Raw genomic sequence first — 16,498 nt, 5'->3', positions numbered from 1 at the left:
TCCGCCCGCAGGAGCCGCCGCCGGGGCCCGCTCGCCAGCCGCCTGAGCCGTCGCCGCCGCCGGCTCCCCCCTGCCCGGCCTGCGCCGCCGCCCCCCGCGCCGGAGCCATGGCGGGCGCCGCGTCCCCCTGCGCCAACGGCTGCGGGCCCGGCGCGCCCTCGGACGCCGAGGTGCTGCACCTCTGCCGCAGCCTCGAGGTGGGCACCGTCATGACTTTGTTCTACTCCAAGAAGTCGCAGCGGCCCGAGCGGAAGACCTTCCAGGTCAAGCTGGAGACGCGGCAGATCACGTGGAGCCGCGGCGCGGACAAGATCGAGGGGGCCAGTAAGTGCGCCCCGTCCCCGGGGCCCGCTGCGCGCGCGGGGGCGGTAGGGATTGGCGCCCGGCTCCCGCGCGCCCCGGCCGGCCGGCCGCTGGAGTGACTTGGGCAAACTTTCAGGCCCTCCCCGCACCCTCCGGGTCCCGCCCCCGCCGCGGCCCCGGTGGTCACCGGGGGCGGGGGGCATCCGGGTCTTCAGTCACCTGACAGGACGCCCCCCTCCCCCAGCTCGGGGGAGTGTTCCAGGCGCTTTGCCCAGAAGCCTCAAGATCCTAGCGGGTTGGAGAGCAGTGGGGCAGGCATCGGGTCCCCCACGCCCCGGGAGTGGTGTCCGCCGAGGCGAGGGGAGCCAAGGCAGCATCCCCCACCCAGGCCCAGGACTTGGGCCAGACCGGACGATCACCGCCCACCACCCTTTCTCCAAAAAGTGCAGTTTTGGTGAAAGCCGCTGGGACCCCGGGCTGGGCTCTTATTTGCAAAGGAACCTTTGGGTCACCGAAGTAGAACTTAGGCAGATGTTGAGGTAGGGCTGGTTTTGGAGCAGAGCCGGGCCTACTCGTCCCCCTCTGGTTTGGAGAAGCCTGAGAGAAGACAGTGGCAGCTTTTTCCCGCTGCTGCTTTTGTCCTGAAGCTGAATTTTGGAGGTCTGTGTGGGTGGGCAGAGACACCCAAAGCCAGTGCAGGGACTCTTGGTCAAGGGACCAGGCTCCCGGTATGCTTGGAGCTTGGTCCCAGAAAGGCCAGCCTCTGTGCTATATGAAATCAGATGCTCTTTTCAAGAGCTCGCAGTCCGTTTGGGGTCTAGCCCTTTGTGTCCTGCGTCCCCTGGCTGCAGGGAGCCGGGAGCGGCTACTCTTGATTTCCTGCCTCTTTGCCTTCCCAGGCCTGAGCTTGGTTGCCTTTGTGCAGGTCTCAGTTGGGAGGAGGGAGTTGGGGGATTTTGAAAAGCCCCATATATTTCAGAGTGTTACTCCACTTAGCTTGTGTCTGTGCCATGACCAGATGGGCACCCAGCTTTGCCCTCCATTCCTCAGCCTCCAGGTGTGAGAGATGATGTGTCTGCAACCCCACACTGTGGGTTGCTTCCTGCAGGGACCCCCAGAGACTGGTGTTAGAGCCAGGCTCAGAACTAGGTCCACGTGGAGGAAGGAGGGTCAGGAAGCGACACCCCCAAGGGAAGCTCCTACAGACCTCCTTGGGTATGGTGTACATGCACACAGATGGTTGAGGAGATTAGGAGGAAGGAAGGTCTTGTGGTGAGGCAGCCATCCTCAACTACAAACTCCAGATCTGACACAGTTGCTGAACTTAGAAATGGCAGCTGCCTTCCTCCATGCCCCCATCGCCCTGTCAGCCATTTGGAGAAAATTTTAGTGATTTGAGAAACTGGATTCCAAAGTGGAGGAAGACAGACACTGCAGAGAGCTGAGATAGTCCTGGGAACATCACCCAGGCATCAGACTCCAGGCATGGCCCCTTGCTTCTGTGGTGCTGCCTATGCTCTGCTGAATTGGTGTCACTGGTTCCCAGTAATTGGCTGGAGGTTCCCAGGTAGAGATCTCCTGGGTACCAGGCTGCATTTTAGACCAGGTGCGTGACCAGCAGCCAATAAGTGCAGCACAGTGGTTGAAGGCAAGGCTGGATTTGAAGCCCGTATATTAGTTGTGTGTCCCCGGCCAGTTACTTACCTTCTCTGAGCCTTAGTTTCCTCATCTGTAAAATGGGAGTAATATATCGACTGTATATGGTTGTTCTGGGCATTAAATGAGAAAATTGATGTAACAGGTAAATAGCACAGTGCTTGACACGTTGTAAATGTTTAATAAATATGAGCTGTTATTAATAATAACAGTAACAGTAGTAGACTGTGACTGCCCTCCTAGACCCTGGACTGGGAATGTTGAGGGAGTTGGAGTGTGGCTGTCGGAGCGGGTGAGGGTGCAGGAAGGGAGGAGGATGGGGACCAAGTTCATATTTCACTTAGATCACTACCCGGAAAAGGGGAGGAAGTGGTTTTGTTTTGCCCCAACCCATCTACTCACCCATCCACCCACCATGGAGAACAGTGTATAGAGTAAGTATATGGAGATGTACACATCTGACTTCTGGCTGTGACTTTCTTATTTGTATGTTGGGGCCTGAACAGAAGGAAGGGGTGTGGAAAGGGAAGAGTTTAATCCATGGTGTCTCAGGTCTTTGGGGGATGGAGGTAGGAATGCAGAGGACCTGATGACCCCAGTCCCCAAGGGGGGGTCAGCCAGAGGGGTACAAATTCAGTGGTCTCATCAGTTAGCTGGGATTTGAGAGGCCTGGAGCATAGGCACAGGGCATAGAAGGTGCCTTGGCCCTTTGATTTTGGAGGCCTGGATTGAAGGAGTCTGGTAAAAAGGCTCTTAGGTGCTTATGTGCAGCGCAGACCTTGGAGATGGAGCCTCCCACTGAGCTGCCCTACTTTGCCCCTTCATGAGCACACGTCGTTGGTGCTTCTGATCCCAGCAGCCACCCTCTGCGGGCTCTGAGGAAGATTGGGCTGCCAGCTGGGTCCCCTGCCACCTAGCCCCTTGCCCAGGTGCCTCAGGTGCCTGGCCTTTTCCTGCTGACCCTGCCAGGGTACCACACAGTGCCTGTAGCCTGGCCAAAGAGAGAGACACTTCTGCTACCCTCAGGGTGTCCGTGGCCCTGAAAGAGAGCCAGTGTGATGCAGTGGGCGTGCACAGCACTAGTGTATAGTCCTCGTTCTGGCCTAACTCTCAGCCCGCTCACTTTACCACTTGTGAAATGGGGCTGGCAGCTGCTGATTTCTAGGCAGGTAGTTTGGCTCAAAAGAGGGGTGGGGAAGTGCTTTGGTGCCCGTTGTCATGGTGGTGTGACAGGAACCAGGTTGATGTTTGGCTTTTTATGTTGCAGATACTGACATAAATGAATACAAACCAGTTATAGACTTCCTGCTGTGTGCTTCTGAAACTTCACTTTTTCTTGGCTAATTCTCACAGGGGTCCTGGGGGGTGGTCCCAAGTACCATCCCATTTTACAGATGAGGAAATGGAAATGCAGGGAGTACATTATGCCACGGGTGATAGTCCTGGTATGTGACAGCCTCTGCTGGACCCAGCCAGTGGCTGGCTGACCAGGCCCAAGAGGACTCTAAGCACAGGCCCTGTGTCCCTGTGGTCTCTGTTGCTCCTCTGTGAGGAGAAACCTTCATGCTCAGACCGTACATTACAGACAGCCTCAGCCTCTCTAGGGTCTTTTCTTTCTGGTGTCTTCTGGGGTGAGATGGTTCACTCAAGGGCCATTGTGGGCACAGTGACCTGGGTGGAGACTCCATGGAGGGCTCTGAATGCCAGCCAAGCACGTCTGTGGGGACTTTTGGAGCTACAGGCTTTCATCTTTTATTCTGTAGATACTCTTCTAGATGCTAGGCCCCCTTAGGCAGTGAATGAAAACAGGTCCTTGCCCTCAGGGAAACTAAAACAGACAATGACAATTCCGAGTGGTGCCTTTGACAGACAGTGGAGTAGGGGGTGCAGAATAAAGCAAAGTCCCCTGGACAAGGCAGGTAGGCTCAGAGAGGAGGTGGTAGTGGGACCCGCCGTCTGGGGCTTGACCCCTGTGGCTGTCAGAATGGTGAGGAGACAGACCCTGAGGCCTGCTCTGAGGGCTAGGCCCAAGGTGCCTGATGGGGGAGGCCTGGTGTCATCAGGAGTTTTCTTTGTACTGGCTGGTTGCTCCCAGTGGGAGAGGGGCAAGAACATGTGTCCGGATCTCCAGAGCTAGGCATCCCTGCCTGTGTGTTTCCTGTCTGACTGCAGTTTTTCCAGGGGAAGTCAGACCTCTTAGTGTTTCCTCAGTACCCCAAGCTTGCCCTGATGTATGTGTGGGTTTCCAGACGAGCCATGCCAGGCCCCCGTCCAGCTGGGCCCCTCTCTTTCCTGTGAACCTGGGAAAGGGGCCTGCTTCAGAGATGACTGGAAGAGCTGAGCATTCCCAGCATAGGGACCCCCAACCACCTCCAGTTTCTCCGTGTGTGCGTGCGTGTGTGTGTGTACACATACACGTACATAGATGCACAGGCTTGAGTCACCAGTGAGAGATCTTGGCCACTAACCTTGTTTTGGGTAATCCCTTGGAATGAGGGACATTTATTTGTTCAATTAATATTGTTTGAATACCTCCTATTTACTCAGTGCTAGGCACTGAGGGTTCAAAAGATGAATAAGACATGGTCTGTGCCATTGAGGAACTCCCAGACTCTTGGCAGAGACAGATTTGGTAACATGTAATTATCACCCCGAGTGTTACGTGCCATAATAAAGGTTCACTCAAAGAGCTCTGTGAGGCAGAGTACTAAGCTCTGCTTAGGGAGCTGGGGGTTGAGAGGAGAGAGCCAGGGACGGCTTCACAGGGGAGGTGACATATGAGCTGGGCCTTGGATGATTGTGCCCAGGCTGAGGCACTGGGATCACTGTGCAGGGGTTGAGAATGCATTTGGTGTGGTAGAGACGAGGCTGGGGCTGGTTGGGGGCAGCTTTGGGAGGGCATGGTGTGCTGTGCTCATGGGTTACACTCCATCCTGTAGGCAGTGGCTGTCAGCAGAGGCTGAAGCAGGACTGTCTTGCATGTTTGTCTGGGAGAGGTTGAGGAGGGAGACCAGTGAGCTACTGCAGTTTGCAAGAGAGCTGATGAGCACGGGAAAGACCTTGCTGAGGCAGGGCGGAGATGCAGTGGTGGTGGAGGGGAGGGGCTGAGTCTGGAGGGATGAGACAGTGGAGTATAGGTGGTTAGCATTTGGGCTCTGACCTCAGACTGCCTAGGGTAAAAACCCGTTGTGCAACTTACTTGCTCTGTGACCCTGAGTGTGTGACTTGCTCTCTCTGGCCTCCTCATCTGTGAAAGGGGGATAGTAACAAACTGCATTTATCTCATCAGGGTTTTGATGAGAATCTGTGTAAACTGCTTCACATCAGTGGGCACTGTGTAAGTGCTTGAGGTGTGGGAGCTCTGACAAGTAGGAAGATGAGGATTAAGTTCCCCAGGAGGACCCAATAGCAGAACGGAGTAAATGCACCTGTTGTGTTGTGGGGACTGGTGCCTGGCCACCAAGCCATTTGATTTAGAGACAAGGTGGCCCACCCATCCTCTCTCTCAAAGCTCTGAGCAGCCCCTCTGTTGTCAGGACTTTTGTCCACTGCTGACACTTGCAAGGTGACAGGGCAGTTGGCTGGAAGCAGCTGCTTTGGTATCATATGAAGGTGTCCAGATTTGCCTGTTTCTGAGTGTCTTGCCCAGAGAAATGCTATCTGAACACATTGGTGGGACACCCCTGTCTTCTAGGAAGTGTTTTGATGCCACCACCTCTGTGCTGGGGCCTGCCTCTGCCTCTACTGTCACTGCCCATGTCAGTCTCCATTAACTCATGGCATCTCTTCCCACTCTGTGCCCTTTCCACTGGGACATGGTTTCAAGAAGGCCAGAGATTGGGGCTGGCCCCGTGGCGTGGCGGTTACGTTTGTGCGTTCCGCTTCAGCAGCCCGGGGTTCGCCAGTTGGGGTCCTGGGTGCAGACCTACTCACCGCTCATCAAGCCATGCTGAGGCGATGTCCCATTAGAAGAGCTACAACTCTACGACTGTGACACACAACTATGTACTGGGGCTTTGGGGAGAAAAAGAAGAGGAGGAAGATTGGCGACAGATGTCAGCACAGGGCCAATCTTCCTCACAAAAAAAAAAAAAGAAGAAGAAGAAGGCGGCAGCTAGAGATGGATGAGTTGGAGGAAGTGAGGCCTAATGTCACCAAAGCCTGATATTAGGAGATAGGAGACTTTTTTCCCCTCTCCACTCCCTCTCGTAGAATTGGAGAAGTAAGTGGGGACTTTGAGGAGAGTCCTAGGAGAAATGGGGGTGGGATAGGAAGAGGGGAATGTTCTGGCGCTCCTTGTAGAGTGCTTTGTTTAGAGAAGCATGGTGCCTGCATTTCCCTGGGGGGAGTCTTTGAGAGCAGCATGGTAACAGGTGGCAAGACTCTAGGCAGAGCCAAGGGTGAGGAGTGGCCTCCAGCAGCCGTTGGTAATTGGGCAGCAGTGACCAGAGGTATGTGGCTAAAATCAGTCGGATTTGGGTTCGAGTCTCAGCTCTTCTGTGACCTTGGGCGAGTTATTTTAACCTATCTGAAACTGATCTTCAGCTGTAAAAGTAATTTCTTCCTCATGGAGCTGTATATTAACGATAGTCAAATGAGATCATATAGGAGAGTAAGAGGTTTTCTGTGAAAGTGCTCAGCACAGCATTTGGTTTCTTCATAAGTGTTTGTTTCCTTTGCTTCCCCTTAACTAACTGCAGAGCTCCAGTTTTTTTCTGCTGCCAAGCTTGGCCACCAGTGGCTGCTCTGACAACCTGCTAGAAGTCTGTTTCCTACTCATTTTCTTTGTTCCCTCCCTGAGTCTGTGCACAGAGGACCTGGGGCCAGGGAAAAATCGGGTATTTGAATAGTGCATTAGAGTTCACAGAGCGTTTTCTCATCCACTGTGTTGTTTGAGCTCCACCCCAGCTCCACGAATTGAGGTGGGGGCAGGAGTGATCAGGCCTCTCCTACAGATGAGGAAACCAAGGCCCCAAGGTAAGGCCACGCAGCTGGTTCATGGCAGTGCTGGGACCAGAGCCTAGGATTGCTGATACTCACGACAATATTCAGTTTATTCTTCTACTCTGGAGAAAATGACAATAAGATGGACTGTTCTATAGGACCAGAGATGTTTTTTATGTAGACAGAGCTATCTGACCTCTACTCTGCCCTCTGGCCTGATGTGCTGTTTGACCAGCCCGGGCTTCCGTCTGTGGACAAACTGGACTCAGTACCTCCATCTAGATCTCTGCTGCCCTCATCTTGCCACAGCACCCTGTCGAGATGCTTTCCCTCACTCCTACAGGGGGCGAAGACGGCAACTGATTTGAGGTGGAGGGACAGAAGAGCCTCACCCTGCCGTGCTCTTACTGGCTCGTGACGACAGCTGCACCTGAGCCTCTGCCAGGGAAATGGGAACCTGAGGCTGCATGCTTTAGGTGCTCTGAGATGGGCCTTTCCAGACCCTGGTAACAGCTGCAGTGCAGGCATTCATCCATGCGTTCCTTGTTTGTCCCACGTTTATTGTGGCCCCAGCCACTCTGTTAGGCGTGCTGAGCTGGACGTGATGATGCCAACCTCTGGCTTGTTCACGGAGGCAGTGGTTCTCTAGCTTGCTGTGCTTTCCATATCACCATAGCTACTCTTTCCTTAAAAAACAGACACCCCAAATTCCAGCTTTCTTGGGCCTCTGTGGCACACTGAACAAGCAAGACACCACTTGTGCTTCCCTGGCTTTGGACTGTGGCATCTGCTGACATGCCAAGTCCCGTAGGGTCCAGGAGTGAACATCAAGGTTAAGGTAGATGTTCAGCCAGACAGAAACATAATTACGGGACCTGGGCATTGCTGTGAAGGAAACAAGCCAGAGGCTGCTTCAGTCAGGAGAGAGGAGGGTGTGCTGTGATACAAACGACCCCCATCTCAGTGGCTGACAACAACCCAGGCTCATTTCTCCCTTATGCTACATGTGCGTGTCCATGACAAGCCACTCCACTGTCCCTGAAGAGTGGCCTCAATGGCTCTGGGTCAGCCCACTGGTGCAGAGCCTCAACTCTGGGTAAACTAGTTTGGAGAGGGATTCAGAGAATGGAGGCTGGGGAGGAATTAAATCCTGTGACTTGGGCACGGGGTGCGATGAGGGTGGCCCTGGTGCTGTGGCAGAGTAGACTGCTGCCCGTGTGGGTCAAGGGGCTGCCTTGGCTGGAGTCTTTGAAATAGGTATCTTTGTGTTCAGACTTTGAGGTCTTATAGCTGTGCCCTTGCCTAATTGTCATCTCCCTACCTTCTCCCAACACATGTGCCCATGCTTGAGCTGCCCCTGAGTCTAGTCTGTCGTGGCCAATTTCCTGCTATCACCTCAGAATTAGAGCCTCTCACTGCTTCTCATCACAGCTGCTCCCCAGAGCTCCTTTGCTGGATCTGCTGGGGCCTCCAGAGTGGGGAATATGGATGCCTGGAAGGCCTCTAGGGAGTGCTCTTGGCCCCCAGAGGATAAGGAAAGAAGTGTGAGAAGGGGGTGGTCATTGAATACTCTGGGGTTAGGGGAAGAGGCAATGGGGGACGATGGAGTCGGTTGCTTTAGGGGAGGCTGTGGTCCCCAGAGATGGGGCTTGGAGAATCTCTGCTTGCATTCCTGGCTCAGCCCTTAATGTTCACTCTCGCCTCCTTGTCAGACTCATTCCTTTCGAGGTGGTGCTTGGCTGGCCTTTGAGAGGCTGTAGTGGCTGTGTGCCCAGGCACAAGTACTAGCTCGCTCCCCCACTCATCACCCCCTAGGAACCGGGCCCATCCTGGGGGAAGCAGAGAGGCCTCCTTTTTATAGCCCACATGTAGGCTTTGTGTATAGGCTCTGCTGCTTCCTTCCGGGCCCTTCCCGGTGTTGGCGGGTGGCCCTGGCTTCAGCAAGACTCAGGATACAGAATAAATGGGGTGGGGCTTTCTCCTGCAGAAGACTGGCATCTCCTTTGCTGAGCCCAGGCCTGGCATAGAGGAGACTGGGGTTAGGAAGCAAGAAAAGGAGGTGACCTGGTCCTTCATCCTGGGAAGCTTGCGATCTGGAACATGCAGAAAACCATGAAAGCCCGGGGCCAGCAGGAGACAGTTGTGCCTAAAGTGCTGTAGGCTGAACCCGAGGGTCCAGACAGAATCAGCTTCCTCTCTGTAGCAGCCTGTGGCTGGCTGGCACGCCAGCCTTGGTTAGAGGATCTGTACAAAGACTGTGAGGTGCCTGGGAGCAAGGCGTGGGTGCAGTGACGAGTTGGCCATCTGACCGAAGCTCCAGGCCCTGGCAGCGAACCACTGACCAGACTGGTGAGGGCTTGGGCCACGGTGAGCTTGACCACTTGTTTGTGTGAGATCTAATTCTAACTTGGTAGGGGTGGGCCGTTCACTTTGTGGTTGGCTTCCTGTTTTCTTGGACACCTGGGGATATGGCTGAGCTAAAATGTCCTAAGGGCAGTGGTTGTTTAAGGGATGCCCCAGCTCACAGTGTCCTGGGCTTGGCCCTGCCTGTGGGGGGAGTAGGGCATTGACCACTCTGGCTGTGTAGCTGTGGGTGTGTGGTGGGGGAATTCTAACCCCATGGGATTAAGTGACTTCAGTCTCAGGCCCAGAAAGTGTGGGCCTGAGTTCCTGGAGTGACTAACCTAGGAAGGAGTTGGCCACAGTCCCAAAGGCTTCTCAGCCAACTTGGGGGCAGGAGGTCAGCTGGGAGGTTGGGCAGTGACGGAGCAGGGGGTGACGGGTCCCTCTCTGAGGCTCTGCAGACCACTTCCACCTGTTCTACCTGATGGTCCTCCAGCTGTGTGGAGGCACCCTCTTCTTCCTACCCTAGTCCCTTCCTCCACCCACAGCAATAATGGAGTATAATGTGCCTGTGTTTACTTGTCAGTTCCTAACTGGGACTGTGGTTTTTCTAGGGAGTTCTTAGCGTATTTACCAAGGAGGTTAGAAAAGGTAGCATATGTCACTTTGTCAGGGATTTTACTCAGGGCATCTTGGGGCCAGCAGTGAAATACAGAGAGCATCCCCTCCAGGGAGAACAGAACGCCTGGTGCCTGGACTGTTCCCATGAGGATATCCTGGTCCCTGGCCTGAGAACTGGCCCACACTGGGAGGTTGAGGCTCTGCAGACTGGGGTAGGGAGTGGGGAGGCACTCTCCTAGGACCTGTGCTAGGGGAGGGGAGGCCAGAAGCTGTCTTAGGAGGGTAAAACTAGGGAATTAAAATCAGGAAGAGGAAGAAGTCTCAAGGTAGCCATCCCTCTCAATAGGGCAGGTGATTTTGAAGAGTTGAGCTGGGCTTCCTGGGGAGGCAGCGAATGGGTGAATTCCCTCCTGCCTCAGAGTGAGGTCAGAGACTAGATCATGCACTGGGGCCTTGCCTCCCCAGGAAGCAAAAGGAGGACAAGGAGAAGAGTGGCTTGGCTTAGGCTGGCGTGGCCCAAAGGGAGTGTGGCCAGATGCTAAGGAGAGGCTGGGCCAAGCAGCACTAAGACGGGAGAGCCTAGTGGGGTGTGCAGAAGAGGGCATGTGAGCAAGCAGGCCTCCGGCTTGATGACTGCCTTCATTACTTAGGATGGCTCCAACCTCCTAGCAAGGTTGACTCTGCTGGGGGGTTAAGGGGTGGCCTCACATCTCCCCCAGAAGGGAGCAGGGCCTGTTGTAGCAGTCACATGGAAACTGAAGAGGTGGGGAGCCAGGGCTGGGGTGGTGAGGTGCACGGGGCTCAGCAAGCTCCACAACGGGAGGCACCTGTGTCCCCTCCCACCTGTCCCCCAACTTCAGCCCCTATCACTTGAGTCCCCAGTCAGAGGCCTCTGATTTTTCCTTGGGGAGGGGAGGCCCCAGATTTTTCTTTCTTCTGACACATTCCATTTCCTGCTAGGCACTGGGGCATTGAAGCTGACAGACATGGTCCATGCCCTCAGGAGCTAACCCTCCAGTGGAGAGGACAGTGAGTCAAAGAGCCTTAAAATACACGTGTGTTAATGGAATACTACTCAGCCATAAAAAAAGACAAAATCGTCCCATTTGCAACAACATGGATGGGCCTGGAGGGTATTATGTTAAGTGAAATAAGCCAGAAAGAGAAAGACAAACACTGTATGATCTCACTCATATGTGGAATATAAACCAACACATGGACAGAGAAAACTGTATTGTGGTTACCAGGGGCAATGGGGGTAGGGGGTGGGCACAAGGGGTGAAGGGAGACGTATATATGGCGATGGACAAACAAAAATGTACAGCCCAGGGCCGGCCCCGTGGCTTAGCGGTTAAGTGCGTGCGCTCCGCTGCCGGCGGCCCGGGTTCGGATCCCGGGTGCGCACCGAGGCACCACTCCTCCAGCCATGCTGAGGCCGCGTCCCACATACAGCAACTAGAAGGATGTGCAGCTATGACAGACAACTATGTACTGGGGCTTTGGGGGAAAAATAAATAAATAAAATCTTTAAAAAAAAAAAAAAATGTACAGCCCAAAATTTCACAGTGTTATAAACTATTAAAACATCAATTTAAAAAAATACACTCATGTGTCCACTCATGATGTGTCCACTCATGTAGGTGTTCAGTAAATATGGTTGTGAATAATAAAGTCCGTAGCACTTGTTCAAGGATTAGATTAGGGGGTAGTGAGAGAAAAGGAGATGTTAAGGATGATTCTAAGGTTTCTAGTTTATGCACCTTTTTGGAGGTGATGTTGTTAGCTCACCTAAGAGGTGTGGCAAGAGGTCTGGGTTTTGGTGAGAGAAGATAATGTGTTTGGTTTTGAGGAGTTGACTTTGAGGTGGTTTTGAGGTGAACAGGTGGAGGTGGCAAGTAGGCAGTTGGATTGAAGGGTCTGAAGCTTAGAGGCGAGGATTAGGCTAGAGCTGTGTGTTTGTGAATGATCTGTAATAGGAGGTAATTAACGCTGTGGGTGTGGATGACATTGACTAGGGAGAAGGTAGAGCATCAGGAGATGAGAGTGTCTTGGCCTTGGCCTTGACAAAGGCCAGCATGTAATGGGGGTAGGTCTGGAGCCCAAGAAGAAGCAGGACAACCAGGAGACGTTGTGAGGGAGAAGTCAAGGGCAGAGTTTCAAGCAGGAAGGGAGGGCGTGGTCAACTGTATTGATTACTCTGAGGGTCAGGAAAGAGGAGGATAGAAAAGTGACTTATGCTCAGTACTCTGGTTCTTCAGGTGGCCTGAATATACTGTGGGGGCATTTCGTTGGGCCTTTTGTGGTCCTTGACAGCTCTGTGACCTGGCCCTCTTGGGCCCTTAGCCTCTCTCCTGTAGCTGGGGGCCTGGCAGACATATACCATCTAGAAAGAACTTGGGCAGCATCAGCCTGCAGAGGAGGCAGAGGTCAGAGTGCACAGAACCTCTGCCTGAGAGGCTGACCTGTGGGCTGCCTGGGGAGTCATCTAGGCTCGGGCAGAAAAGTTGGGGGCAGCCCCCTCTCCCTGCTTTGGCTTTCCCTTAACTGGTGTTGAAGGCCAATGTAGGCCCACTTTCCCTCCCCCTCGTCCACGAAACTGAACAACCAAGCTGCTGCGTTGATGCCTTGGCTTCTGTGATCCCCTCTGCCTGACTCGGGCAGCACAGCTCTCCCGACCTGCCTTCTGCGGAGCAGTCCGAGACTTCCCAAGGAGAACTGCTCACTTTCTCTGCGCTCTCAGCACCACAGACATCTCCCTGTTGTTCCACTCTTGCACGACCTCATAGTTATCTGCTTCCCCATCTGTTTCCTCCACCAGGCAGGAGCTTTCTCAAGGGCAGGAACTCAAATGCCTTATTGATCTCTGTTTACCCAGGACCCAGCCCAAGGCCTGGCATGGAGTAGAGAGATGCCTAATACATGTTTGATTGGATGATATAATGAATGAATAAGCCTAACAGACAGCAGCTCAGTTCTCTCACAGCTTTGAGTTCTCTGGGTGGGGCCTTCTTTCTCTTCCTTCCTTTGGGAACTGGGCATGCTGTTCCCACCTCTGAAATGAGTGGGATTAGTCTAGTGTCCTAGGGAAGAAGGCTGTCTGCCTGGATGGTGTGAAGGCTCTCTGGGGCTGCCCTGCTTTTTCTCTGCATACCCAATGTCAGGGATGATGGCTGCTGTGGGGCCACTGCAGTGGGTCTCAGTTCTGCCCTGAACCACCATGTGACCATGACAAGACCCTTTGGAGCCTCCATTTCCTCATTGCTCCAAAGAGGACGTTCGTCTAGAATCTAGACTCCAGATGATTCATGTACTGGCAAGGATCCTTTACAATCTGTGACCTGAAGCAGTTAGTACATAGGGGTGTGGGGTCCCATGTAGAAGGATCCCACAGACCTCCATCCAGCTGTCTGAATGGCTTTTTCCTGTTTATCAAGGTGGGAGAGGGGCCGGATGCCGAGTCAGGCCTGGCTGCTCTTCTCTGTCAGGTGTTTGGGGAACAGTGACTGACGAAAACCCCCAGCTGAGAGCAGGTGCTGAGCTCTGCCCTTGGTGTGCCCTGAACTCCAGGGTTTGGCTAGGGTTTTCCTGTGTGCATCCTGGGAGGGAGCTCTGGGCCTGGGTCCCCTGCTGGTCTGGTTTGAAGGCATCTGCTGCACAGGAATGGGAAGGAGATAAGCTCCGGCTTTGCCTTCCCTGTGCTGTGTGATCCTGTGGCCCTAGGTCTCCAAGCCTGGATCCTCGTCTGTAAAATGGAGGTAGAGAGCTACCCACCCCTCTGCTTTTGCCATCCTCTGCTGAGAGCTGGGAGCTGCTCCTTTTTATGTTGGAAGGGAGGAGGAGGAAGGTTATAGCCTCAGAACAGAGAGGAGAATTGGGGAGAGTGCATCTCACACTCCTTCCAGGGGCCTTGGGCAATAGGCGGCTAGCATGGAAGCTGCTAGCCATCCCGTGCCCCTGGCTCCTGCTGCATCAGGCTCTTTTCCCTCCTGTGTCCAGGTTCTTTGTCTCTTCTTCAGCCACCTCCATCCTTTTCCTTCAGAGCTGTGAAAACTCTGTCAAAGCTGTTAAGTTCCTCCCTGGGACAGGCACCCTGGGGTGTAGAGCCCCAAACTCTGGCCCCTGTGAAAGGAGCTCTGGGGTACAGTGCCTGCCCTACCTTTGGAGAGCTGTGCAGGAACCTCTGTGTGTAGGGGTGGCAGAGGTATGGGGCCGGGAATTGACTGGATGGCAGTCGCTTCCCCTTGTGGCTTCCTTTCTCCATCTCAGCATCCTCTGGGAGGAGAAGGCTCAGGCCCATTTGTGCTCCTTCAGACCCTGGGTTATGCAGTTTCTTTGGAGGGTGATGAAGGAGGTGGCTAGCTTGATGGGCGGGGGGACTGGGAATGGCTCATCTATTTGCCCCAGGCTGTGCGTGGAGAGGGTGATTGATGAGAGATCGTTTCTGGGAAGATCTGCACACCTCTCCTGACCCCTGGGACCCACTCTTCTCAATTGCCTGGTGTCCTTGGCTTAGAGCCAAGCAGGGCATGGTGCTCAGGGAGCCCTGCCTCTTTTGTTCTGTTTTCCCTGAAGCTCCATTAGCTTCCCATGGTTCCCACTGGCTGCAGGAACCTTTGTGCAGGGACTTCCCAGTGTTTCCAGATTCCACTGGTTCCCAGGGGCCATGTCCCCCCAGACTGTGCCTGGTTCTTCCTTTTTCTGTCCCCATAGTCACCTCACTGATCACTACATTTGCATATTTGTTGTAGCTCCTCAGCCTTTGTTGCCCCACTGCACCACCTCTTCCAGGAAGCCATCCCTGATACCATCTTAGAGCTTCTGTGGCCTTTGTTGCCTCTCTTAGATAATTAACTCTGGAGTCTAACTCTTCATGTGTTCATTCCTGCTCCTAAGCGCTCTGTAAACATTTTGAGGCCTCCCCAGGACCTGGGTTTGGGGAATGGAGAGAAGAATCAAATGTGGTTTCCTCCTTGGGGAGCTTACACGCCAGTGGCCTAGACACCAGAAAGTACTAGATAGTTACAAGAGTGGTGGAGCACTGAGTATGCCACTGGGCTGGGCCTGGCGGAGACTTACATGGGAAGGTAGGTCTGGCACGTGCAAAGGCTCAGAGGTAGGAAGGAGTGCTGTGAGCCATTGCGGGGCTGGGATCTGTGGGTCTCATTGCCTTGATTGGATTTAGACTCTTTTGAGGAGGACTGGGCTTTCCCCACCTTCTTCCAGCTCCTCCTGCAGGGCTAGGCACACAGGCCTGGAGGGGACCTGGGGGCCCACATCCCACCTGTGGGGGTAGTGAAAATCCCCAGAGGGCAAGGGACCTGTCCAGGTAATATTCACTTACCTCTTCCATGTTCTTTAGATTTTAAGAAGGCTTTTCATATTTATCATGAGTTGCAGCTTTTTTAAGTTGTACACTGTATTTACATGCTTTTTTTTTTTTTTTTTTTTTTTTTTTAGTGAGGAAGACTGGCCCTGGGCTAACATCCGTGCCCATCTTCCTCTACTTTATATGGGACGCCGCCATAGCATGGCTTGAGAAGCGGTGTGTCGGTGCGCGCCCAGTAACCGAACCTGCGAACCCCAGGGTGCCGAAGCGGAGCGGGCGCACTTAACCGCTACGCCACTGGGCCGGCCCCCTACATGCATTTTTATATAGGTAGTTTCTATTGCAGTTTACATCAGTTAACTTATGTACCTTGTAAAGGGAAAACTCTCAAGAGAAATATTTCAGTGAAAGCATGTTTCATGTCCAGAAATTTGTGATATGTGCCGTTTCCTTCTGTTGTGGTGGTGGTATGGTGGTTTTCTTGGCCATACCTTCATCATTTTGGGCGTTTAATTTTCAGTACGTCCTCTTGTCTCTTTGTGGTAAGATCACTTTCGTGTCTCCTGTCTCATCAACATCTCACGGTAGCTCAGTGCAGGAGGTGGCAGGCAGGCGTGGTGACCCTATTTTGCAAATGAGGCTGAGAGGTGGGCCGTGCCTCCTGCCCACCTCGCTAATGCTTTTGCTCACGGTTCTTCTCCGTACATCTCCTTGCCTAATGGGTGGTTAATGGGCCAGTAGGTTTGGATATTTGGAAAGTGGCTTTGTTGAGGGCAGGGGATGCTAGGACACGAGTTCCTGACCAAGAAGCTTGGGTCTAGTTTAGGGTCTCGGATTTGATGCTTGGGCTCCCTCTTCCCCTCAGAGGGCCCACCAGAGTCAAGGTGAAGCCACGTTTTTACCCCCTGGGGCAGGATTGGCTGACTCTCATGGGCTCTGCTCCTTAAGGAACCCTGAAAAAGGCTTGTCACCCCCTTTCTCTTCCCTGCGGTTCCTGTTATCCTGGGACTCTGCCTGGTCAACGGGAATGCTGCCCCTCTGCACATCCCTGCAGTGCCTGATGCACTGGGCAGGAGGAGGGCTGGTGGACTTGTGGCGTGGCCTGATGTCTGGGAGGGGGTGGGGAGCGAGATTCCGAAACAGGAAGCAGCCCTACCTTCAGAGGAGCCAAGCACAGACAGGTCCTCTGTGGTCATTGTCCTCTATCCTTTCCCAGGCTCCAGGCTGGCTGCCTGCCATTTAGCTTGTTCCCTTCACGCACTGTCTCCTCCCCATCCAGTAGAGTGGGTGCTCTCCCAGGAGTGG

At 53.8% G+C, this 16,498-nt stretch overlaps 1 protein-coding gene across 2 annotated transcripts in view; it reads left to right on the top strand.

Annotated features, from left to right (window-relative positions):
• The first annotated feature begins 11 nt into the window (after positions 1-11).
• PLCG1 (phospholipase C gamma 1) overlaps positions 12-16,498 on the top strand; it is a 36,002-nt gene continuing 19,515 nt past the window's right edge. For both annotated transcript variants that reach the window (XM_004430396.2, XM_014787445.2), the window contains exon 1: positions 12-324. In XM_004430396.2, coding sequence (XP_004430453.2) covers positions 108-324 — 217 coding nt within the window. In that variant the 5' untranslated portion in view covers positions 12-107. The remainder of the gene's footprint in view (positions 325-16,498) is intronic.

The sequence above is a fragment of the Ceratotherium simum genome, chromosome 21, assembly GCF_057802395.1.
Source record: "Ceratotherium simum simum isolate JZ-2026a chromosome 21, ASM5780239v1, whole genome shotgun sequence".
In the NCBI taxonomy this organism is placed as follows: Eukaryota; Metazoa; Chordata; class Mammalia; order Perissodactyla; family Rhinocerotidae; genus Ceratotherium; species Ceratotherium simum.
The sequence above is the reverse complement of the archived record's forward strand: the minus strand, read 5'-3'. Positions and strand labels throughout refer to the sequence as shown.